General features: G+C 42.7%; 1 protein-coding gene across 2 annotated transcripts; it reads right to left on the minus strand.

The window, feature by feature from the left end:
* On the minus strand, positions 1 to 7023 carry Serpina3c (serine (or cysteine) peptidase inhibitor, clade A, member 3C). 2 transcript variants are annotated; one of them, NM_008458.2, is made up of 5 exons: positions 6873 to 6966; positions 4535 to 5188; positions 2467 to 2740; positions 1408 to 1558; positions 1 to 517 (listed from the first exon to the last, which is right to left on the minus strand). In NM_008458.2, exons 2-5 carry the CDS (start codon positions 5169 to 5171, stop codon positions 326 to 328), a joined length of 1254 nt encoding a protein of 417 aa, NP_032484.1. In that variant the 5' UTR covers positions 5172 to 5188; positions 6873 to 6966; the 3' UTR covers positions 1 to 325. The 2 variants fall into 2 exon arrangements, with proteins under 2 accessions (NP_032484.1, XP_011242304.1); XM_011244002.3 differs by having other exon boundaries at positions 5 to 517; positions 6830 to 7023.
* Positions 7024 to 25901: the final 18878 nt, after the last annotated feature.

Raw genomic sequence — 25901 nt, forward strand, 5'->3', positions numbered from 1 at the left:
GTGCTCAGAGCCTATACTGGAACTCTGTGTATTTGCCAATGCCTAGGTTTGGGATACAGATACATAAAGAGGAGTCACCAGGGAAGAAGAATAAAGGCAGATTCCAGGTTCAGAAACATGCACAGATGCTCCCAAGACACCCGAGAGCCTGACACAGATAGTCCAAAGTCTTCTGTGCATGTGGGAGCCACGGAGATAGTCAATGTCGCTGTCTAAGCCAACTTTGCAACAGCCAATCAGAGCTTGAATGCCAGGATGTAAACAGAGATCCACATATAGGGTCCATCTCAGAGTCCTGGGCAGAATATTCAGAACTTGGAGAGTTTTAGGCTCTCTTAGGGTGAGTGATTTTGGCTATAAAGAGAGTAGTCTGAACATCTGTGTGAGAGATGACCATCAGGAATGTCCTGTTGAACCACAGACTGGTTCTTCTACTAAGAATGCGAAAATTGACCCCTGTGGCAGCAACTCCTTCTGTGCCTGTCTCAGCCACGTCCAGCACAGCCTTGTGGACCATCTGTGGGGAGAGAAACACATCACTCAGTGGAGACCAGGGAGGGCAGGAGAGTGGTCTGGAGCAAGCAGTGAGTGCTGGCCTCATCTGCTGGTGTTTCATTGTTCCTTTCATGAGCTCTAATCATGGATTTCCCAAGCCTCTGCTCAGTGTGTGAGTTGACACATGCCCTGGGTCTGCTCAGTGTCTGAATCTGTGCTATCCTCAAACCCACTACAAACTGGAGAATGGAGATAGGCAATGGCAAGGGTTTCCCCGCAGGCAGCTGCAGGATTCAGCATCCCTCCAGCTCCAGCCTCTTTGGAATATACAACAGCAATGTACAACCCATGGCTTCACCTTCCCAGACTGCCATGTCATGCTGGGACAGATCTGAGCCCAGGGCTTTAAGTGGGCCCTGGAGAGAACATTGGTCACGGCCAGGCTGTGTACCTAGGAATGCACTATGGGGGTCTAAGGCATCTTCTTTCCTTTCTTAGGGTTTTCATCAGAGCTGCCATAGATTCCTTGTTATTACTTTTACTGTTAATATTCTGTGTGCAGGTCAAGAAGTACTGTTTCTGGGCTGCAGTGAAGAAGCTAAAGGGAGAAGTGATTTGGCCTGTAATGTACTGTGGGTAGCCCTACAGTGTATTGTGGGTGCCCCTGCAGGGCACTTTGTGTGGCCTTGCAGTGCAGCACATGTTAGTATCCACAGTTCTATGAAGCAACTCTAGGCCCTTCCCCACAATGGGCTCCTAGGTGAGCTAATGTACAGGGGAAGAGGATGGACATTTGTTAAGGAAACTCAGAAATGTAGGAGTTCTCACACATGTACCATCCCCACAGGCCACATGCCCTTCACCATCCACATTCAGGACCCAAGGCGAAGCATCCTGCGTTTCTTGTCTTACCTGAGACACTATCAGGTCCTTGGTTCCTGTGATCCCAGATAGGTCAGCTTGTTTGGAGAAGATTTCTTTAATGCCCAGCTCTGGAAGGATGTTCTTCAGGCTGTAGTCAGTAGAGATGGAGAACTTGGGCAGGTAGAGCTCACCCATTTTCCTGAGAATAAAAAAACAGCAAGGTAAGAGTCCCTGGACTCTGTGAACCCCTCAATCAACCATGTCGCTGGGTCTCCTCTCCACAAAGCCCTTTCCCTAGAGAGAAGCCCTCTTCCCACCCATGCATAGACAACTTAACTTTGCTCTTCCTAATGCATTAATTATCCATCAGGGCCTGAGAGTGTTTATAGTGGACAGGCAACCTGACTTGGTCCTAGCTGTTCCGTGACTTAGAATGTTTTCCTTCTACATCCACAATGCAATTCTTCCCTGGCATGGCAATCCTAAAACATCTTCCAATGAGCCTTCTATTTAAAATTGCACAGTGCATCAGACTCCAGCTTTCCTAATATTTGGATACTCCTTTTCTTAACTTTACCCTTTCTCACATTTTAACCTACATTTTAACTTTCATTCCTACCCTCTTTCTTCCTCAACTCTAAGAGGAGCCCAAAGGGTACATTTGTGCTTCAGTCTCTGATACACTCTCAGAATCTACATCAGATGGCCCATAGTAGGACTTCAAGTCTTATTCCCTGTATGGTGAATGATGAATGTTGAGAGGATGAGATGGCTCCACAGGGCAGAGCTGATTCTCAGAGCTCATCTCATGTCAATCACAATGCCCTCTGCCTTCCAACTCATTCTAGATTCTGTGTAACTTACAGCCTGTTAGAGGGAGGAAACCTCAGCTCCTTGTTCTAGCTGAGCCCATCTTGTGAACATTGACAGCAAATCAGGGCCCAAAATACATAATCAGCAAAGGGGAATTAAACTCAAGTCCACCTGTCCCCTGGGAAGTGTCTACCATTACTGGGTACTAGAGTGACTCCGAGGTATAGGGACACCGGCCATAAGGCAACAGCAGGACAGGGATCCAGGGCAGTTCTGGATCCTAAGGATAGTCACCTGGGCCTCAGAGAGTTCTTCCACTTCCTCAGGGTCTCTGGTTGCAAGCTGGCTTCTACCTGCTGCATCCTGCCCTGGTCAGGGAGAATGAACAGGGCGCTGGCATTTCCTTTGTACTTCAGTTCCACCACAGTGCAGGACAGCTCCTCATCCCGGAAGTAGGGTGTGGTCAGGGTCTTAATTTTCATCATGGGCACCTTCACAGACCTCTTCACATCCAAGTAGAACTCTGACTCAAATGTGTCACGGGGATTAAAGGGCATCTTCCATTTGCCTAAAGATAAGGCAAATGATCATGTTGTAACTTCAGGACACTCTACCTCCTCACAATTTTTGCTCAGCTTTTGAGTTGTCACAGCAATCCAGGCATCTTCAGTCACTCAGAGTGTCTGTTAGTGTGACATATGCTGAATTGGAGAAAGCATGGTACTTGATGAAGCTGATATCTATGAGAATTTTCTCCAGTCATGGTTTGGATAGTGGAACCTCAAAACCACAGCTTGGCTACTTGAGTCCTGACACAATTAGGGATCTGGGGTGGAGTGTGTAAGAGAGACAAGTGTGAAGGTGGTGAGACTGGAGACAGGGAGAGTTGAGGGGTCCCATCTTCCTCAGGCAATGGCTTATGGGACAGATTTTAGGGGAAACAGGAGAAAAAAGGCTAAGATCTCCTACATCATGAGCAGTTCATAATCCATAAATTGTGGGCTAAGACTTGGGTAATGAGTCCTTATCACACACATGGGCTATGACAAATTACAGATACCACAAATTACAGATACCAGGTCAGATTTATCCCAGATTTCTAGTTTATGCCTCTACTACCAACGCACATGAGGGACTTGATAGTTAAATACTCTCTTACTCTTAGAATCTCACAGCCTAGACATACATCCTACCTCACACCATACAGCACTTGAGCCTTTGCCCTGGGGAGAGTTGAGAAAGCCATGTCCTGTAATCTAACCCATTAGGCTGTCATTCTGCTTCCACCATACCCAGTTCACAGCAGCTTTGGGCCCATCCTGTCCTTCTGTCCTCCTGTCTTCTGTCCTACTGTGCTCTGACCTCCTGTCCTATATTTCTTTCCATTGTTATCTTGATTTTCTGCCTATAGTCCCAGACCTGCCCTATCTCTGCCCTGGACCAACTTTAATCAGCTTCAGATCAACTCAAGGTCTGATGACCTCTGTCAGGCACAATCTCAGGATTGTTACTTTGCTCCCTGTGTCTATGAGGCAGGACATTATGGATATGAGATCTCTGGAATTCCCCCAGTACCGTTCATTACCTATAACATCTCCAGTTGAGTCTCTATATATCTTGTGTCCAAGCCTCATCAGAATTTCTGACTCAGGAATATGTCTTGGAAATTCTGACTTTTCAAGATAAATGGCTACTTATTTTACAAAAGCAATATTATACAAAGCAGTCAGACACTAAACACAGAACACAACTTGGCTGACACTTCCTCATCTCTAATGGCTATAACTCAGTCCTTGCTTCTCCATGTCCAGGAACACTTCATTTTAGAAAAGGCTCAGAGGACAAGTATTGCTCAGTAACTGCTTACAGGGCTCTTCACAAGGTGTGGGATATGCTACCTTCGCTGTTCCAATTACTGTCTCTAGGCTCCTTATGATCAAGAAGTCCCCATCCTACCTGGACCCACCTAGAGAGAGAGGTTCTCCAGCAGATATGGACATCTGCTATAGGAACATATTAGAAATGCCAGCAGTAGGAATCCTGTGGGAACCTGTCTCTGCATGGAGTAGTCATGGATTCTGACCAGCAGGTAGGACAGGACATTTGACGAATGACATGCTGCTTGTAACTAAGTTTAAGTCATAGTCAATTATCAGCCCTTGTAGACTGAGAACTCAGCATGTACCAGGAACACAACCATTGTCCAGAAACAGCTCAGAAGAGGAGACTGATGAGTAACAAGAAGTTAGGCACACATGTCTCCAAGGCTTTGAGCACCTCCTTGACAATGATCAGCATACAGGACACAAGTTACCCTGCCAAGATCCTCTCCCTCCACTCCCCAGGCAGTGACCATGCCAACCTTTAAAGTAGATGTAATTCACCAGCACCATCAGTGTATCCGTATCCAGGTCTGAGATGAGTCCCTTGATCTTCCTCTGGGTCTGATTGCTCACATAGTCATTGATGAGCTTTGTGGCCTCGAGAGGCTGCTGGAAGTCTGCTGTGAAGGCCTCAGCCTGGTACAGAGCCCTTGCCTTCTCCTGGAATTCTGCCAGAATCTGCAGGTGCTTTTCAACAAACAGGGCACTGCCTGTGCTGATCTGTACCTGCTCCCCTGGATGGCTGAGCCTCTGTAGGAGATGTCCAAAGCCCTGGTGGATGTCTGCTTCAGGGGTCTCTGTGAGATTGAAGTTGAGACCTTCTAGTATCTCTTCCAGGGTGTTGCCCTTTGCTCCCAGGGACACGATGGCCAAGGCAGCTGAGATGCTAAGTGGGGAGAAGACAATATTTGTATCTGGATTCTTCAAAGCCAGCTTCTTGTAGAGGCTGAAGGCAAAGTCAGTGTTGATGGAGGCCAATGTGAGACTGTCGAGTTGTGTCCCATTTTCTTTGTCTTTATGGAATAAAGTGTCTCTTTCTAATGTGCCATCTGGGAAGCAGAGGACACCAGGGCAGATCCCAGTTATCACGAGCCCCAGAGCTACAATGAAGGCCATCTTGTCTGTTCTCCAGGCTGAAAAGAAAACATTCTTTGAGTCTGGGAGGACAATCTGGTGCTCTGAGCATTTCCTAATTTTTCCACCCTGGCTGGCATTGTGCCCTGCTCTGCTGCTCTTCCTGCCTCTGTGACTGCCTACGGGAGATGTTCTGGCCTCTCAGATGGCAGTACTCCATCATGAGCTCCCCACTACCATGGAGGAAGTGCTGTTGCAGAAGACAGTTTCATAGCAGAGAACCAAGATCCAGAGATTTGAAGGGACATGTTAGGGTCACCTCTCTGTGCAGCTTGGTGAGGGTCCAGGTTACATTACTGGTAAGTGGCTGGTTTATTGTGGGCATCGGGAGTGGTTTTAGAGAATGTCTAGCGGTCCATGTCCTCTATACACACCTGAAATAGGGAGCCACAGGCATCAATCATGGGCTATAGTTAAAAGCTTGCAATTATGGTAATCAAGGCTATCTACCTTTAGCCTCTGACCATTTGTTCAGCTGTGTAAAGGTGAAGGTGGATGGTAAATGAATGTGAGGCAGAGGAAGAAGTGGAGAGCGGAGAAAGGAAAGAGGAGAGTGTTGTGGAGAGAGGAGAGTGGATATGAGAGTGAACAGAGGAAAGAGGAGAGAGGAGAGTGAATAGAGGGGGAGGGGAGAAGAGAGAGGAGAGAGTGGAGAGGAGAAAGGAGAGATAAGAGAGGAGAGATGAAAGAGGAAAGGGGAGGAAGAAGGGAAGAGAGAGGAGAGGAGAGGAGAGGAGAGGAGAGGAGAGGAGAGGAGAGGAGAGGAGAGGAGAGAGATGGCAGAGGAGAGAGATGGCAGAGGAGAGAGAAGGGAGAAGAAAGAGGGAAGAGGAGAAAGGAGAGATGGGAGAGGAGAGATGGGAGGGGAGAGAGAAGAGAGGGGAGAAGTTTGGAGAAAGGAAGGAGAGAGAAATGGAAAACAGGAGCAGAGACATAGGAGGAGGAAGAGGGAGAGAAAGCAGGAGAAAGAAAAGGGAAGAAGGCTGGGAGAGAAGACTAGAGGAGCACACAGTGGCCTGGGGAGCAAAGGAGGGTGTGTTGGCACTAAGCAACTTTTCCCTGTGGCTGTAACACTCCCTTAGATGAGCCGAGGACCTCAACAACTTGGCTGCTTTTACCCTGTGCTTTACTTTCAGACTGATGCAACCATTTCTTTGGAAACGCACTAAATAATACTTTGTGCCAAAATTATTTTCAGAGAAAAGAGGTTGTTCAGTTTGTATAGCAGGAGACGTGGCTCAGTGACTGAGGGGGAAGCCCCTCTGCTTGGCCAGGGGGTCTGGTATCTAAGAGGGAAGTGGGGTCCCAACCCCCCAGGCATCTCCTCTATGATGTGAGCATGGCAGAGCTGCCACCTCCCCCAAAGTGACTCTGCAACAGCCCTGTCTCACCCTAGCTATGACAGCAGCATGCAAGCTAGACATGTCTCTAAACTTCCCTCCCTGTGGAGTCAGAGAACCAGGCTCCATTTACTCTCCACAAGCAGAGACCACAGCAGCTGTATCTACCACAAGCAAGAGAAACCAACCAGAGAGAAAATTTTATGAACTCAAGAAATGTTCCCTGATTGTAAGCCAGTATCTCAGCCAAAACTCTTGCCCCACCCCCCACAAACATAGGTTGCAAGCAGAAGCCAGTACCGCACAGTCCTGGGAAGGTTCCTTCTCTGTCCCTGGGCATTACCTGCAGAGCTTACTCCAGCCAGCTTCCAGCTTCTGTGATAACTGACTCCTGATGTTCAGGGTTGCCGCTTGCCTGGCATGTTGTTGTCCCCAGTGCACATTAAAGCCTGTTTATCCCCACCAAGGTCTCCTCCCTCCTCTTAGGAAATGCTGGCATGGACAAGCTGTGCTCTGTGCTCAGACTGGAAATGGACAGACTGGATGATTTCTGGTAATATGGATTTATAGGCTCTATGAGAACTCCTTCCTGATGGGAAAATTCCCACCTCTGTTCTACACAAGCCCACTGCTGTACTGGGCATGTCTTCTGTTTATCAAATGGTTCAAAGTTAATGTGGAAAGGGGAAAAAGTCAGAGGAGAAAGGAATGCACCACTTCTACCCTACTTGTCACTAGGGATGGCTGCGGCTAACATTTGTCTTCAATTGTCTAAGTCATTTTAAAAATGAACACTGAAAACTAACTAAAAACAAACAAACAAACAAACCAGTAGCCCTCCTTTATACAAATATTAAATGGGCTATTCTTGCGTGAGCCGGACTCGCCAGCAAGAACAACGCTGCAACAGGATCCTTCTGCACACGTTTATTGGGAGAGCATTGACTGCATAGGCGAAAGAGACCCCAAGCCCAGAACTGGTGTTGCTTATATAGGCCTAGGAGAGGCGTGTCTCACACCCAGATTGGTTATGCATGGGTAATGCTTACCACCTCATTTGCATGTCTCACATCTGATTGGTTAACATGTCTCTCATCTGATTGGTTAACTTCTCTCTCATCTGATTGGTTAACTTGTCTCTCAACTGATTGGTTAACTCTCAAAACCTCATCTTGGCAAAAATCTTTACTGCCTATATATGCGTGGTGGCCAGCAGTAGCCAGCGCCACCCTGCAATGGCACATGTGGCTTCCCACAGGCTATGAAAGAAATTAGAAAAACAACATTTTTTACAATAACCCCAAATAATATAAAAGGTTTAACTCCAACCAGGCAAGGAAATGTCCTGAAGGACAAGGACTTCAAGTGTCTGAAGAAAAGAAATTAAGGAAGATATCAGAATATGATGCTCCTGGATTGGTAGGATTAACCTACTAAAATTGGCCATCTTACCAAAAGCAGCCTACAGATTTAATGATTTCCCATCAAAATTCCAACACAATTCTGTACAGGCCTTGAAAGAGCAATTCTCAACTTCATATGGAAAAAACTAAATTCCTAGGATAGCTGAGAAGCTCTGCCAGAGCCTGACAAATAAAGATGAAGATGCTCACAACCAACTATCGAACTGAGCATGGGGACCCCAAATGAGGAGTTAGGGAAAGGACTGAAGGAGCTGAAGATGTTTCCAACTCCACAGGAAAAAAATATCAATCAACCAGACCCCCAGAGCTCCCAGGGACTAAACCACCAACAAAAGAGTACACATGGAAGGACCCAAGGCTCCAGCCACATATGTAGCAGAGGATGGCCTTATTTGGCATCAATGGTAGGAGAGACTCTGGGTCTGATGAAGGCTTGATGCCCCAGTGTAGGATAATGCCAGGCCAGTAAGGTATGAGAGGGTGGGTGGGTGGGGGAGCACCTCATAGAAGCAGGGGAAGGGGATGGGATAGGGGTTTTACAGAGGAGAAACAAGGAGAGGGGATAACATTTGAAATGTAAATAAATAAAATATCCCAACAAATGTAATGAAAAACAATCTTGTACAATAAAATAACTTCTGGAGGTACCATGATCCATGATTTCAAGCTATACTGTAGTGTCGCGTCTGCTCTTGACCAACAAGAACGACACGACACAGTCGGTTTCTTCTCAACAGCCTTTATTGCAGGAACGCCTTGATGCTTCTACCGGGACCCCAGGCACCCAGGGAGCCTTGCTTATATGCACCCCAGCACAGGAGAAGGCTCCGTGTCCCCCTGGGATTGGTCAGTCTGCCGGCACCCAATTTGCATGCACCCTCTCGGGAGGGGTTGGCGCCAAATTCGAATTGACGCCTGCGCAGTGGTGTTGTTTATGACAACAGCAACCGAAAACCGGCGCCATCTTGGAGTTGGCTTCCCACACTGTAGAGCAGTAATAATAAAACCCCATGGTATTGGCATGAAGAGAGACATGTTGATCAATAGAATCAAATTGAGTGATCTGGGATAATCCACTGAGCAAAGCAAAGGTTTGGTTTGAATCAGAGTTTCAGTCTACAGTTCAGGGTCTGCTGCCTCCAATACATTCCTGGGTCTATTTCCAAAGTCCATGACTTCCCGGTGCCCAGCTCCTGCCTCTCTCTTTCCTTCCTCCAGGCCCTAGGCTCTGCCACCCACTGCCCTTTTCTTGATCTGCCTACATCTGGCACAGTGTTGGAGCCCAAAGTCCTACAGCTGAATGGGGCCTGTTAGTCAGAGAAACTCCTCTCCTTCTATCACTCCTACTCAGGGCAGTGTCATAGCCTTTCTCTCCATTCCTAGCTGACCAACCTCACAGGACAGATGGACACTTCCACCTTCATCACCCAAAACGAAAGGATCAAAGAATCAATTTGTGTATACCTACACAGAAAGTGTCCAAGCAGTGCTTACCTAGCTCCTGTTGGCAGGAGTGGCCTCTAATGACAACAAGGACATAGAGATTGTCACTCACACTTTGTGACTCCTGTGATAGCCCTCTGACCTATACGCTGTTATCAGCCCCTTTCATGGAAGAGGAAACTGAGACACAGGGAAGCTTAATTATTTCCCCATGACCACATAGATAGACATTATGATGTGTAGGATGCTCCTCCAAGTGTCTGGTCAGCCTTGTTTTCAAGCCCTTAGGTATCCTTGATCATTGTCACCATGACCACCCTTTTTCATTGTCCCATTGACAATGAAAGAGATGGCTGGGGAAAGAGGCTTACTGCTCCTATAATGGTTCATTCTATCTACTTCATAATTGAACTTCTCCTCAGCTGGAGTCACATTGGATGAGCCTTTACATGGGACATAGATATCTTCACATTCTTCTTCCATCGGGAGAGATCTCTCCTCATACCTCTTTACCAGATGTCTTTCTCATTGATTTTCTATATATGCTCTTTGCAAGCCCTTGACAATCTATTGGCAAGATCCATGAATCAGTGAAGAATTGAAAATCTGGCCATGTCTCCTCTCCTGCTACATCAGGGTCCAATAAAACTCATTACATTGAATCCATCCAACTGAGCAACAGTGTCTTCAAACCCCAGGTCTGGCACAGGAAAAGGGTGACGTCAAAGCTCTTCAAATGTGCTGGTATTGCTATTATTTTTCATGTTACAAGATTAGTGAAGAGCATGACTTCTGGGCCTCCCCATTGTGAGTGATTGGGTTTAAACAACATACTTACTCTAGCATTCCAATTTCTTGAGTCTTTAGACCTTTCATCAACTCTTAAGCCAAGGATTGTCAGGCATCTCCAACACCCATTCAGTAGTAATTTTTAGACAAATCTGTAAACTACATTATTGAAGGACATCCATTTAGAAACTACTTGAATTTATAAAATAAACTAAAATGTCCTCTAACTGAGCTTATATCAATAGCTTCAGCCTGATCCAGTTTTATGACCCTTTTGCCATTACCTGACAGTCTTAAAATCTATTCCCACACATATTTCTCAGCATTCTCTTCACTGAATTGATTCTCTGGCTAGATTATGTCAACTTGACACAAGCTAGAGTCATCAGAAAGAAGAAACCTTTATTAAGAATATGTTTCAATAAGATCAGCCTGTAGGCAAGCATGTGGAGAATTTTTTTTTTTTTTGCTGATTGATGGAGGGACCAGTCCACTGTGGGTGATGCCATCCCTGGGCTGGTGGTCCTAAATTTTATAAGAAATCAGGCTGAGCAGGCCCTGTGGAGTAAGGAAGTAAGCAGAACCTCTCCATAGTTTCTGCATCAGCTCTTGCCTCCAGGTTCCTGGCCTGATTGAGTCCTGTCCTGACTTTCTATAATAAACAGTAATATAGAGCTGTAAGACTAATCAACTCCCTCTTTTACAACTTGCTTTTTGGTCATGGTGTTTCATCATGGCAATATAAACCTTAATGAAGACAACTAGCAAACTCATTGAGCTCTGTAGTAGTATCCTTTACTAGGACCCAACAAATTAGAAGGCCCCAGACCCCAGCACAACTTACACTATCACAGAAGTACCAATCTGGCCATGAAATTCTACATGCAGAAAGCATCACTAATTAAAATGAAAACAAAGACCTAATCCATCAAATATATAGTTTGATAAAAGTCTATAAATATATTAACCTTAGTTCTCAATTTTATCATTCTGATTGTATCTAAATGTTTTTTAACTGAGGTATGTCAATCCAGGATATAATTTTTCTGCTGAAAGATTCACCATGAGAAAGGTTTAGGGATACAGTGTTGTGCTGAAGATCCATCGTAGTCTCCATCTAGCTATAAAGACTTTCTACTTAATCCAGTGTCCAAGTGTTCTTCTATGCTAGATACCCCACAGCAGTAGTGCACCTCTCCATTGACTACACTTCCTACCTCCCTTCTAGGAGCATACTTAGCCTTATAGCTGGTTATAGGTCTAGAGTAGAGTATGGGTGGACCCTGAGACACATCAGTCTTGTCCTGTCTGGTGTCTCCTTTAGGAGAGAGAGACAGAGAAAGCGAAAGATATGGACAGACAGAGAGACAGAGAGACAGAGACAGAGATGGAGAGAGACAGAGAGAAATGGATACAGAGAAAGAGACAATGAGAAAGAGACACAGAAACAGAGACATTGATTTTCCTTTAGGGGAAATCTCTTATGGTACTGGACAGTGAAGGATTAATTTCCTCAGTCAAAAGTGGAAAAGAGCAATATTTTAGGAGGTAGGGGTGAAAGACTAGCTCAGATGAGTTAACCCCTTGAAAATCTGAGAGGTAAAAATTCTGCTTCAACAGAATTCTCTGGACTCTTCATCCCACATCACAGGATCCCATCCTTCACTAATTGATGCCCTTACTTTAACTGCTGACTCCCTCTGAGGTTGGGACTTGAATTTTTACAGTTGTTTAGCCAACTTTATAGTAATGGCTTTAGTTTGATTTTCTGCACTGTGAGCTCTGTTTCTGTTGGAAAGAAGATTCTCTCCCAGCGTACATCTAGGGATCTGTAGAGTATTGGTTTCTATCTGGAGCCAGTTGACTTTATCACTGAATGCATTGTTATTTCTCACCTTATTCTGAGGTGTTATGTGTTGGTTAATGTTATCATGGAGCTTATTCTTTTCCTTTGTTAATTTATCCAGACAATCAATGATCAACCTATCAGCAGCAACGTTTTCCTTATTTTCCCACAAATTGTCAGGTTTTTTTCCTTAGCCACTATTTTGATGCTATGAAAAGATACCATGACCAAGGCATGTATTATGAAATAAAGCATTTAATTAAAGGCTTGCTTGAAATTTCAGAGCTTAGTCTATTATCACCATGCCAGAGAGCATAGCAGAAGGCAGGATAGTACTAGAAAGCAGCTGAGAGTCTCAGCCTGATCTGAAAGGAGATAGATAGATGATAGATAGATAGATAGATAGATAGATAGATAGATAGATAGATAGATAGATAGATAGATAGATAGATAGACAGAGACACAGAGACACAGATTGAGACTATGGCTGGTGTAGGCTTTAACACCACCAAGCCCACCCATATTGACACACTTCCTCCAACAAAGCCACACATTCTTTTCCTTCTAATCCTTTCAATGTAGTCCACTCTCTGGTAACTAAGCACTGAAATATATAAGCACATTCTCATTCAAACCTCCACAGTTTCATATACAGAGGCACAAATTTTGTTGCCTCTCACAATTGCTAGATCAAGATAACCAAATGCATTTGTCTCTTTAAGTTTGTAAAAATCCTTCCACTCTGAACCTCTAAGTGCATATGTGGCAGAGCAGTGTGCCTGTCCCTGGGCCTCAACGCCTACCTGCCTCTGAGGAGGTCTGCCCTCATGAGGAACACAGGTGAGACCCCTACCATGATACCCACACAAACTGGAACCCCCACAGAGCCCAGCAGAAGTGGGATCTACCTGGCTTTGCCTGAGCCCCATCCCCCTTCTCCTCTGTACCTCCACCTGCATCCATGGCACAGCAGTGTGCTTGCCCTCTGAATCCCACAACCTGCCAGTCTCTGAGGAGGTCTACCCTAACCAGGGACCCAGGAGGCCTGTTCTAACTTAGGAAACACAGCTAGCTCTACTTGTCTCCAAGGAGGCCTGCTGCAGTCTGAGATACCACCAAAGACAACAAGATGGTGAAAGGCAAGCACAAGAAAATAAGCAACAGAAGCCAACGTAATTTGGCACCATCAGACCTCAACTCTCCCACAACATCATGCCCTGAATACCCTAACACACCTGAAGAGCAAGATTCTCATCTATAATCCCATCTCATGAAGATGATAGAGGTCTTCAAGGAGGATATAAATAACTCCATTAAAGAAATACAAGAAAACCCAGTCAAACAGGTAGAAGCCCTTAAAGAGGAAACAAATATATTCCTTAAAAATACAGGAAATAAAATCAAGCAGGTGAAAAAACTGAATAAAAGGTTCCAAGACCTGAAGATGGAAATAAAGGCAATAAAAAAATGGAGATAACCCTGGAGATGAAAAATCTAGAAAAAAAGATCAGGAGCTATAGATACAAGCAGATCAACAGAATAAAAGAGATGAGAGAGAGAATCTCCAGCGAGGAAGATATTGATAAATCAGCCAAAGAAAATACAAAGTATAAAAAGTTCCTAACCCCAAAATGTCCAGGAAATTTGGGACACAGTGAAAAGACCGAACCTAAGAAAAATAGGAATAGAAGAGGGTGAACATTCCCAGTCAAAGGGCCAGAAAATATATTCAACAAAATCATAGATGAAAACTTCCCTAACCTAAAGTAAGTGATGGCCATAAACATTTAGAAGCCTAAAGAACACTAAATAGATAGGACTAGAAGAGAAAATACCCCCAACATATAATAAGCAAAACACTAAATGTACAAAACAAAGAAAGCATATGAAAAGTTTTAAGGGGAAAAGGCCAAGTAACATACAAAGGTGTATATAACAGAATTACACCATATTTCTCAATAGAGACACTAAAAGCCAGAAGATCCTGAACAGATGTCATGCATAGCCAAAGAAAGCACAGATGCCAGCCCAGACTACTATAGGCATAAAAATTCTCAATCACTGTATATGGAGAAACCAAGATATTCCATGAAAACAATCAAATTTAAACAATGTATTTCCACTATTCCAGACCTACAGAGAATACTAGAAGGAAAACGCCAACACAAGAAGGGCAACTACATCCAAGAAAACAAAAGAAATTAATCATTTCACAACAAACCCAAAAGAAGAGAATCATGCAAATATAATACCACCGTCAAAAACAAGAATAATAGGAATTAACAATCATTGTTCTTTAATATCTCTCAATGTCAATGGACTCAACTCCCCCAATAAAAGACACAGGCTATCAGACTGGGTACATAAACAGGATTCATCATTTTGCTGCATACAAAAAGAAACATACCACAGCAACCAAGAGAAATACTACCTAGGAGTAAAGGGTTAGAAAAAAAGTTTTTCAAGCAAATGGTCCCAAAAAACAAGCTGGAGTAGCCATTTAAATATCCAAATAAATAGAGTTTCAACCAAAAGTAATTTAAAAAGATGGAAAAGGATACTTCATACTCATCAAAGAAAAAATACACCAAGACAAAAACTCAATTCTGAACATTTATGCCCCAAATGCAAGGGCACCCAAATTCATAAAAGAAACTTTACTAAACCTAAAACACATTGAACTTCACACAATAATAGTGGGAGATTTCAACACCCCACTCTCACAAATGGACAGGTCACTGAAACAGAAACTAAATAGAGACACACTGAAACTAACAAAAGTTATGACCAATTTGATTGAACAGATCTATACAGAAGACTTCATCTCAAAACAAAAGAATATACCTTCTTCTCATAATCTCATGAAACCTTCTCCAAAATTGACCATATAATCAAACATAAAACAAGCCTCAACAGATACAAGAAGATTGAAACAATCCCATGCATTCTATCAGATCACCCCAGACTAAGGCTGGACTTCAATAACAACAAAGCAACAGAAAGTCCAACATACTCATGGAAGTCTACTCAATGATAACTTAGTCAGAGAAGAAATAAAGAAAGAAATTAAAGACTTTCTTGAATTCAATGAAACTGAAGGCACAGCATAACCAAAAGTATGAAACACACTGATAGCAGTGCTAAGAGGAAAATTCATAACACTAAGTGCCTTCATAAAGAAATTGGAGGGATCCTATACTGGCAACTTTATAGCACACCAGAAAGCTCTAGAACAAAAAAAGAAGCAAAGACACCCAAGAGAAGTAGATGGCAGGAAATATCCAAAGTCTGGGCTGAAATAAGCCAATTAGAAACAAAGAGAACAATACATAGACTCAATAAAACCAAGAGCTGGTTCTTTGAGAAAATTAACAAGATAGATAAACCCTTTGCCAAATTAACCAAAGGACACAGAGACAGTATCCAAATTTAAAAGAAAAAAAAATCAGAAATGAAAACAGAGACATAACAACAGAAACTGCAAAAATTCAAAGAATCATAGGATCCTACTACAGATGGCTATACTTGACAAAACTTGAAAATCTAGGTGAAATCGATTATTTTCTAGACATATACCACACACCAAAGTTAAATCAAGATCACGTAAACTATCTAAACAGTACTATAACCCCTAAGAAAACAGAAGCAGTCACTACAAACCTACAAAATACCAATACCCCTCAAACTATTCCACAAAATAGAAACAGAAGGAACACTACCCAAATCATTCTATGAAGCCACAGTTGCTCTAATATCTAATCCACACAGAGACCCTACAAAGAAAGTGAACATCAGAGTAGTTTTGCTTATAAATCTCGACACAAAATTGCTCAATAAAATTTTTGTAAACTGAACCCAAGAACACATCAAAAATATCATCGTCCCAGTATGTAAGGATGGTTCAATATGTGAAAATCCATCATCTCAATCCACTATATAAACACACTCCAAAAAATACCACATAATCATCTCATTAGATGCTGAAGAGGCCTGTGATGAAATGGAACACCCTTTCATGTTAAAAGACTTGGAGAGATCAGGAATTGGTGGCACATATCTAAACAAAATAAAAGCAATATACAGCAACCCTACAGCCAACATCAAAGTAAATGGAAAGAAACTAGAAGCAATCCCACTAAAACTAGGGGCAATACAAGGCTGCCCACTCTCTACCTATCTATTCAATTCAGTACTTGAATTCTACATTCAATTAGACAACAAAAGGAGATCAAGGGGAAAGGAGGTCAAGATATCCCCCTATTTGCAGATGATATGATAGTTTACATAAGTGACCCCCAAAATTCTACTAGAGAACACCTACAGCTGATAAAACAACTTCAACAAAGTAGCTGGGTTTAAAATTAACTCAAACAAAGCAGGAGTCTTCCTTTATACAAATGATAAACAGGCTGAGAAAGAAATTAGGGAGACAACACCTTTCACAATAGTCACAAGTAATATAAAATATCTCAGTATAACTCTGAATAAGCAAGTGTAAGATGTGAATGACAAGAAGTTCAAATCCTTGAAAAAAAAAACAGAAGACCTCTAGAAGATCTCCCCTGTTTGTGGATAGGTAGGATTAACACAGTGAAAATGGCCATCTTACCAAATGCAATCTACAGATTCAATGCAATGCCCATCAAAATGCCAATTCAATTTTTCACAAACGTAGAAAGAACAACTCTCACCTTCATATGGAAAGACAAAAATCCCAAGATAGCTAAAACGATTCTCATCAATAAAAGAACTTCTGGAGGAATCACCATCCCCGGCCTCAAGCTGTACTACAGCATAAAGGTTATTAAAACCTCATGGTATTGTTACAAAGACAGACAGGTCAATCAATGGTATAGAAGCAAAGACCCAGAAATAAACCCACCCAGCTATGGACATTTGATTTTCACAAAGGAACCAAAATCATACAGTGGAAAAAAGAAAGCATCATCAATAAATGGTGTTTGTCTATCTGGTGGTCTTTTTAGAAGAATGCAAATCAATCCATTCTTAGCTTCTTGTACAAAGCTTAAGTCCAGGTAGATCAAGGACCTCAGCATACAACCAGACACACTAAATCGAGTAGATGAGTAAGTGGGAAATATCTTTGAATGCATAGGGGGAATGTTCCTAAACGGAACACCAACGGCACAGTCTCTAAGATCAACAATAGATAAGTGGGACCTCATGAACTTGAAAAGCTTCTTCTGTAAGGCAAAAGACACTGTAATGAGATAAATAGGCAACCTATGGACTAGGAAAAGATCTTCACTAACCCTCCATCCAATTGAGGTATGTATATATCCAAATATATAAAGGTATATATCCAAAATATATAAAGAATTCAAAAGGTTAGACTCCCAAAAAACCAAATAATCCAATTAAAAAATCACAGGATAGTTATTTTAATTTTATATCTAGTCACATTGTTAAAGGTATTTAGCAACTGTAAGCATTTTCTGGTAGAATTTTGGGGCACACTTATGTATAATATCATATCGTCTACCAATAGCTGTACTTTGATTTCTTCCTTTCCAAATTTGTATCCTTTCATCTCCTTTAGTTGTCTTATTGGTCTTGCTAGAACTTCTAGATCTGTTTTGAATAGTTATAAAGAGAGTGGGCAGATTTGTCTTTGATTTTAGTGGACTTGCTTTAAGTTTCTCTCCCTTTAATTTTATATTGGCTATTTATATTTCTATTGGTTTGGTGTATATGACTTGCCTTTATTATGTTTATGTATGCACCTCAAACCCCTGATTGATTCAAGATTTTTATCATAAAGGGGTGTTGGATTTCATCAAAGGCTTTTTCAGCATTTAATGAGAGGATCATGTGATTTTTTTCTTTCACTTTGTTTATATGGTGAGATATTTTCATGGATTTTTGTATCTTAAGCCAACCCTGCATCCATGAAATGAAGCCAAATTGATCACAGTGGATGATGTTTGGGATATGTTCTTGAATCCAGTTTGTGAGTATTTTCTTGAGTATTTTTGCATCAATGTTCATCACGAAAATTGGCTTGAAATACTCTTTCTTTGCTGAGTCTTTGTGTGCATTACACTTCAGGGTGACCATGGCTTCATAGAACAAGTCTGGCAATGTTCCTTAGGTTTCTATTACTAGTTTTAGCTCTTCTTCAAAAACCTGGTAGAATTCTCTACTAAAACGATTTTGCCCTGGGCTTTTTTTGTTTGGGAGGTTTTTAATGAGTGCTTCAAATTATTCCTTACAAATTATAGGACTATTTAAGTAGTTTATATGATCTTGAGTTAACTTTGGTAAGTGGTATATACCTAGAAAATCGTCATTTTATTTAGATTTTTCAATTTTTGTTGAGTACAGGCTTTTAAAATAAGACCTAATGATTCTTTGGATTTCTTCAGTGTCTGTTACCATGGCTCCCTTTTCTTCTTTGATTTTGTTAATTTGGATACTGTCTCTCTGCCTTTTATTTAGATTGGCTAAGTGTTTTTCTATTGTATTGATTTTCTCAAAGAACCAGCTCTTGATTTACTGAATTCTTTGTATTCTCTTTTTTGGTAATTGATTGATTTAAGCCTTTAGTTTGATTATTTCCTGCCATCTACTCCTCTTTGGTGTGTTTGCTTCTTTTTGTTCTTTTAGCTTTCAAGTATACTTTAAAATTGTTAGTTAGTATGTGATCTGTTCCGTTTCTTTATGAATGGATTTACTGGTATGAACTTTCCTCTTAGCACTGCTTCCATTGTGTCTCATAAGTTTCGGTAAGTAGTGCACTCATTTTCAATGAATTCTAGAAAGTGTTTCATTTCTCTCTTTATTTCTTCCTTGACTTGGTGGTTATTGAGTTGAAAGTAGTTCAGTTTGCATGAATTTGTAAACTGTGTTGTTTCTGTTGTTGAAATCCAGCTTTAAATCATGATGCTCTGATATGACACAAGGGGTTCTTTCTATTTTCTTGTACTTGTGAAGGTTTGCTTTGTGGCAGACTATATGGTCAACTTTGGATAAGGTCCTGAGAAGAAGGTATATTCTTTTGTGTTTGGTTGAAATGTTCTTTAGATATATTAGGTCCATTTGATTCATAACATGTATTAGTCTCATGATTTGTCTTTTTAGTTTCTGTCTCAATAACATGTCAATTAGTGAGAGTGGGGTGTTGAAGTCTCCCACTATTAATGAATGGGGTTTGAGATGAGAGTTAAACTTCAGTAATGATTCTTTTACAAATGTGGATGTCCTTGCATTTAGGGCACAGATGCTCAGAATTGAGACTTGGTGGATTTTTCCTTTGATGAGTATGATTTGTTTCGATTAATTTTGGTTGAGAGTATATTTTATTAGATATTTGACTGGCTTCTCCAGCTTGCTTTCTGGGACTGTTTTCTTGGAAAACATTTTTCCAGCCCCTTACTCTGAGGTAATGTCTTTCTTTGTTGACGGGGGTGTGTTTCTTGTATGCAGCAGAATGATGGATCCTTTGTTGGCCTCCATTTTGTTAGCCTGTATCTTTTTATTGGGACATTGAGAGTCCATTGATGCTGAGAGTTATTATGACCAATGATTGTTAATTCCTGTTGTTTTCATGTTGGTAGTGTTTGTGTGTGTGTGTGTGTGTGTGTGTGTGTGTGTGTGTGTGTGTGTGTGTGTGTTTCCTTTCTTTTGTTTCTGCTTGTGTGGAATTATTTAAGCTCCTTGGCTTGGAGTTTTCCTTTGATGGTTTTCTGTAGGTTAGGATATGTGGATTTATACTGTTTGAATTTGGTTTTGTTTTGGAATATCTTGTTTTTTCCATCTACTGTGATTAAAATTTTGCTAAGTATAGTAGTCTAGGTTTGTATCTATGGTTTTTCAGAGGCAGTGGAACATCTGTCCAGTACATTCTATGTTTCAGAATCTCTGTTGAGATGTTGGGTGTGACTCTGACATGACTGATTTTAGATGTTACTTGGCTTTTTCCCCTTATACCTTTTAATATTCTTTCTTTATTCTGTACATTTAGTGTTTTGATTATTATGTGGTTGGAGGATTTTCTTTTCTGATAGAATATACTTGGTGTTCTGTAAATTTCTTGTGTGATTTTTCTCATTATTTTATTTATTTACATTCCAGCAGTTGCCACCCCTCCCACAGTTCCCCATCCCATTCCTTCTTTCCCACGCTCTCCCCAACAGTCATCCCCCTTTGCTTGGACCTCAAGTTCCTGGAGGATTACACACATCTTCTTCCACTGAGGTCAGACCAAGCAGGGGCCTCAGACCAGTTCATGTATTCTGACTGGTTAGTGGTTCCATCTCTAGGAGCTCCCAGGGGTCCAGGGTAGTTGAGAATGCTGGTCTTCCTATGGGATCACTCTCCCCTTCAGCTTCCTTCAATCCTTCCTCTAACTCAACCTTAGGGGTCCTCAACTTCAATTCAATGGTTGGGTTTAAGTATCTGCATCTGTCTCAGTCAGCTGCTAGTTGGGCCTCTCAGAGGACAGCCATGCTAGACTCCTGTCTGTAAGCACACTACAGCGTCAGTAGTAGTGTCAGGTTTTGGTTCCCCTCCCCATGTGAGATGGATCACGAGTTGGGTTGATCATTGGACTGCCTTTACTTCAGGCTCTTCTCCAGTTTTGTCTCTGCAGCTCTTTTAGACAGGAACTATTCTGGGTCAGGAATTTTGTCTATGGGTTAGATTGGTAACCCCATCCCTCCACTTGAAGCCCTGTCAATCTACTGGGGGTGGACTCTTCGAGGTCTCTCTTCCCACTGTTGTGCATTTTGGCTAAGATCACCCCATTGACTGACTGAATCTAATAGAAGAGAAAGTGGGAAAGAGCCTAGAACTCATAGTCACAGGAGGAAATTTCCTGAACATGACACTAATGGCTCAGGCTTTAAGATCAACAATTGATAAATAGAACCTCATGAAACTGGAAAATGTCTGTAAGGCAAAGGACAGAGTCAATAGGACAAATCTGCCACCTACAAACTGGGAAAAATCTTCACTAACCCTACATCTGATAGAGGACTAATATCTAAGATATATAAAGAATTCAAGAAGTTAATCTCCAAAGAAACAAATAATCCAATTAAAAAATTGAGTACAGAGCTAAACAGAGAACTCACAACAGAAGAATCTGGAATGGCTGAGAAGCAGTTAAAGAAATGTTTAAAGTCCATAGTCATCAGGGAAATGCAAATCAAAATGACCTTGAAATTCTACCTCACACCAATCAGAATGGCTAAGATCAGAAACTCACAGGATCAAGGGCATCGCCTCCCATTGATGCCAGATAAGGTCCCTTCAGCTCCTTCAGTCTTTCTCCTAACTCCTCCATTGGGGGCACTGTGCTCAGTCTGATGTTTGGCTGCTATAGAGCATCTACATCTGTATTGGTCAGGATCTGGAAAAGCCTCTCAGGAGACAGCTGTATCAGGCTCCTGTCAGCAAGCACTTCTTGGCATCCACAATAGTGTCTGGGTTTGGTGTCTGCATGTGGAATGGATCCCCAGGTGGGGCAGTCTCTGGATGGCCTTTCCTTCAGTCTCTGCTCCACTCTTTGTTCATTTATTTCCTTAAAACAGAAGCAACTCTGGGTTAAAATGTTGGAGATGCAACGGGGTACCATGCCTAGCCTGTGGATATGGTCTTGACAGGTTCTCCCTCCCCCTTGTGGGGTATTTCAGCCAATGTCATTCCCGTGGTGTCTTGGGAGGCTCTCGCTTTCCTGGCATCTGGGACTTTCTGGTTGCTACTCCCAGTTCCCCATCTCCCATTGCTACACACCTCTGTTCAATTTCCTGACCCTCTGTACATCTATTCTATCTCCTTCCATACCTGGTTGTTTCCCTCTTTTTCCCCTCCCCCTCTTTTCTTCCTCCCAAGTCCCTCCCACCCTCTACTTTCCTTGATTATTTTGTTCCCCCTTCTAAGTAGACCTGAAGGATCCACTCTTTGGTCTTCCTTCCTCTTGAGCTTCATGTGGTCTATGAGTTGTATCATGGGTATTCCACACTTTTTGCCTAATATCCACTTATCAGTGAGTGCATACCCTGTGTGTTCTTTTGTGATTGAGTTACCTCACTCAGGATGATATTTTTTAGATCCATCCAGTTGCCTGCAAATTTCATGAAGCCATTGTTCTTAATAGCTGAGTAGTACTCCATTGTGTAAATGTACCACATTTTCTGTATCCAGAAAATGTTAGGAACCCAGATGTCTCTCAACTGAAAACTGAATACACAAAATGTGGTTCATTTATGCAATGGAGTACTACTATTTAGCTATTAAAAATGAGGAAATCATGAATTTTACAGGCAAATTGATGGAGCTAGAAAAATATCATGCTGAGTGAGGTAACACAGATACCAAAGGACATGCATGGCATGCACTCGCTGATAAGTGGATATTACCCAAAAAGTGCAAAATACCTAGGATACAACCCACATACTGTAAGAAGTTTAACAACCAGGAAGGCCCAAGTGAGGATGCTTCAATCCCACTTAGAAGGGGAAACAAAATAATCACAGGAGGCAGAGGGAGGGTGGGACCTGGGTCAGAGATGGGAGTGGAAGAGGAAAAGGGGATGGTGGTCAGGAATGGAGGGCAGCAACAGGAGAGAAGCCCAGAGGGTCAGGAGAATGAATGGACATGTGCAGCCTCTGGGGTGGGAGGAACCTCTAGCCAGTTCCAGAGACCTGGGAGGTGAGAGACTCTCAGGTCTCAATGGGGTGACCTTAGCTAAAGTTCTTGTATATTTATAGGCATCTCTTTCTTTAGGTTGGGGAAAATTTCTTCTATGATGTTGTTAAATTTAGTTTCTAGGCCTTTAAGCTAAGGACTCTTCCTCCTCTATTCCCAGTATCCTTAGGTTACATCTTTTCATGGACTCCTAGATTTCTTGGATGTTTTATGTTAGGAAATTTTTAGATTTAACATTTTCTTTGACTAGTGTATTCCATTTTTTATTGTATCTTCTATGCCTGAGATTCCCTCTTGCATCTCCTATACTCTGTTGGTGATGCTTGCATCTGTTGGTCCTGCTTGCTTCCCTAGGTTTTCTGTCTCCAGGATCCCATCACTTTGTATTTTCTTTCTGCTTCTATTTCTATGGTCAGGTCTTACCCAGTTTTAGTCATTTTCTTCATCTGTTTAATTGTACTTTTCTACATTTTTAAGGGATTTATTCATTTCCTCTTTAAAGGCCTCTACCACCTTTGTAAGATTGGATACAAGGTTATTTTCTATAATTTTGGTTATGTAGGATACTGTTACAGTGCCTGCTGTAGTAGGATAGCTGTGCTCTGGAGATGTCATATTGTCCTGGTTCTTGTTGATTATGTTCTTAACCTGGCCTTCTCATTGTTCCTGTATGTTTCTGGCATAGCAAAGATCCATGAAGATGGGCCTGATCTGGGTGCTTTTGATGCAGCAGACCTCAAGTGGTCAGCCTTGGGCTAGACAACAGTATTCAGGATGCAGTGCATGTTCAGGACATCTGATAATGCTCTATGGTACTTGGGAGGCAGGAGATTGCAATGAGAAGGAATCTAACCTGGGTATTCTTTGTGCAGAGGGCCTAGTGGAGGCAAGCAGAGCTGTGGCCGGGCAATGGAAGTGGATGCTTATAGTCATCCATTGGACCGAGCACAGGGTCCACAATGAAGGAGCTAGAGAAAGTACCCAAGGGGTATTTCAGCCCTATAGGAGGAACAACAATATGAACTAACCAGTACCCCCAGAGCTCCCTGGGACTAAAACACCAATCAAAGAAAACACATGGTGGGACTCCTGTCTCTACCTGCATATGTAGCAGAGGATGGCTTAGTCGGCCATCACTGAGAGGAGAGGCCCCTGGTCTTGGGAAGATTATATGCCTCAGGACAAGGGAATACCAGGGCCAGGAAGTGGGAGTGGGTGGGTTGGGGAGCAAGGGGAGAGGATAGGGGAGAGGATAGGGGATTTTCAGAGAGGAAACTAGGGAAGGGGATAGTATTTGAAATGTAAATAAAGAAAATATCTAATTAAAAAGATAACTATATGTTCAAGTTTCATTAGACCCAGCTGGTCATTGGCAGAACCCAGGAAGGACGGACACATTGTGTGTGTGAGACCCCACCCCTCAGCTGCTTTGATTGTTGCATTTTAAGAAATGGATGCTCAGCGTGTAGAAACCACTGAGCAATGCAGAAAGTTCTCAGGCAGTGAACCACAGTGAACAGCAATGTTTCCAGGATCCTATCTTTCCCCTCCACAGTCTGTCACCTCTACTGCACACCAGGTCTCCCCCTTTAGAGGCTTCTTTGCCAGAACAATATCTGGTTGTCAAGAGACATGCAAAATATCAGGAATGCAGAGAAGCAAACTCTGATATCTAGGCTCTAGATGCCCTTATTAGGTGAACTCAGACTTTGGCCACAGCTTTTAGACCTACCACATGGGCAGCATGAGACTTATTCAACCCCAGGCTCCTAAGATACCTGGTTAGAGGCCATAATGGGTGAAGGGATAAAATTGTGTCATGTCACTACTCATGGAGTGCATGTGGTGTCCAGAACAGGTCCTTGACTGAGAGTTAGGCACATTGTCATTTTGAGGACAATTGGCTGCTGTCAATAGACAGTCCCTTTTTCTCTCACCCCATGGTCCTATGTTTGGTATCTTGGTGCTCACTGGGAAAGGAAATACTGTTTGTGTGATTCTCTGCTGACCACAGGTCCACCTGCCACTGTGTCTTCTCAGGAGCCTTGAGGCTCAGGTGTGTCTCCACCTGGATGGACAGCTTTCCTTCTGTCTGCAGGCCTCTGGCTGTGTTTCCTGGCTCACAGGATTCTCCATAGTCACCCAGCACCTGACCCAGATGCACCTTGACCTCCTCTCCTCCTCTATCTAGGCTCTAACCTGGCTCACTCCTTGAGCTTTATCACCCACTACTCTCTCCATATTTCTCCTGATGTTCCCTGAAGCTTCCCTCAATGATGATCCCCAAGACCCCTGCTCCACCAAGTTCTCCGCATTGAAGCCACACATGTTACATTCCTAAGACAGGAGCAGTGGTTGACTCCTTCAAAGCTCCCTCTGGCTCTGAGACATTAGAGGATCACACATGGCCAGTCTCTTTACAATCTAGTGTCTGCTCTGCCTCTTTCTAAACATACCTTATCTCAGAATCTACAAAATGGTTCCACTGTTCTTTGCCCTGTACAAAACACTCCTTTTGGTCATCTGGATACCACCACTTTCTTCTCCTCCTCCCTCACTCCTCCTCCTCTTGCTCCTCTAACTTTACCTCTTCCTCCTCATCATCATCATCATCCTCACCATCATCATCACCATCGTTCTCATCCTCTGTCCTTACCACAGGGCTCACCTAAACCCAGGTCTCTTTGGGTGCTCTATGTGAAACATCCAGAATCTTGCTTTATCATCCACCTTTCCACCATCACTGTGAAGCCTCAGGAGCAGACTCACTGCTGGATGAAGGTTGTCCCTTGTCATCAGCAAACTTGGAATACCATAATACCTAGCTGTGTATCATGGGGAAGTGCCTAAGCTTCTCTGTGCCTCAGTTTCCTCACCCATAAAGGGACTCAAAATAGCACGTAGGTCAGAGGGCCATCACAGGAGTCACAGAGTGTGAGTGACAATCTCTATGGCCCTGTTGTCACCAGAGGGTACAATCTGCAAAGAGAAGCTAAGGAAACACTGTCATATTCAATACACCTACATGTTTATTAGTCTTTTGCTCCAACCCTTTCAAATTGGGTGATGAAGGTGGAGGTGTCCACCTGTCCTGTGAAGTTGGTCAACTGGAGACATAGGGTAAGGCCCCTTCTCTGTCCTGAGTAGGAGTGCTAGAGGGAGAGGAACTGTTCTGACCCACAGGCCCCATGCAGCTGCA

Source organism: Mus musculus, chromosome 12 (genome assembly GCF_000001635.26).
Source record: "Mus musculus strain C57BL/6J chromosome 12, GRCm38.p6 C57BL/6J".
Lineage (NCBI taxonomy): Eukaryota > Metazoa > Chordata > Mammalia > Rodentia > Muridae > Mus > Mus musculus.

Excerpts from the sequence above, each read along its gene's own strand:
- Serpina3c (XM_011244002.3), bottom strand. The coding sequence starts at position 6,869 with ATGCCCAGGGACAGAGAAGGAACCTTCCCAGGACTGTGCG. Across the intron at positions 2,741-4,534 it reads GAATTACATCTACTTTAAAG|GCAAATGGAAGATGCCCTTT; the intron begins GTTGGCATGGTC and ends CCTTATCTTTAG. Across the intron at positions 518-1,407 it reads AGGACCTGATAGTGTCTCAG|ATGGTCCACAAGGCTGTGCT; the intron begins GTAAGACAAGAA and ends CTCTCCCCACAG.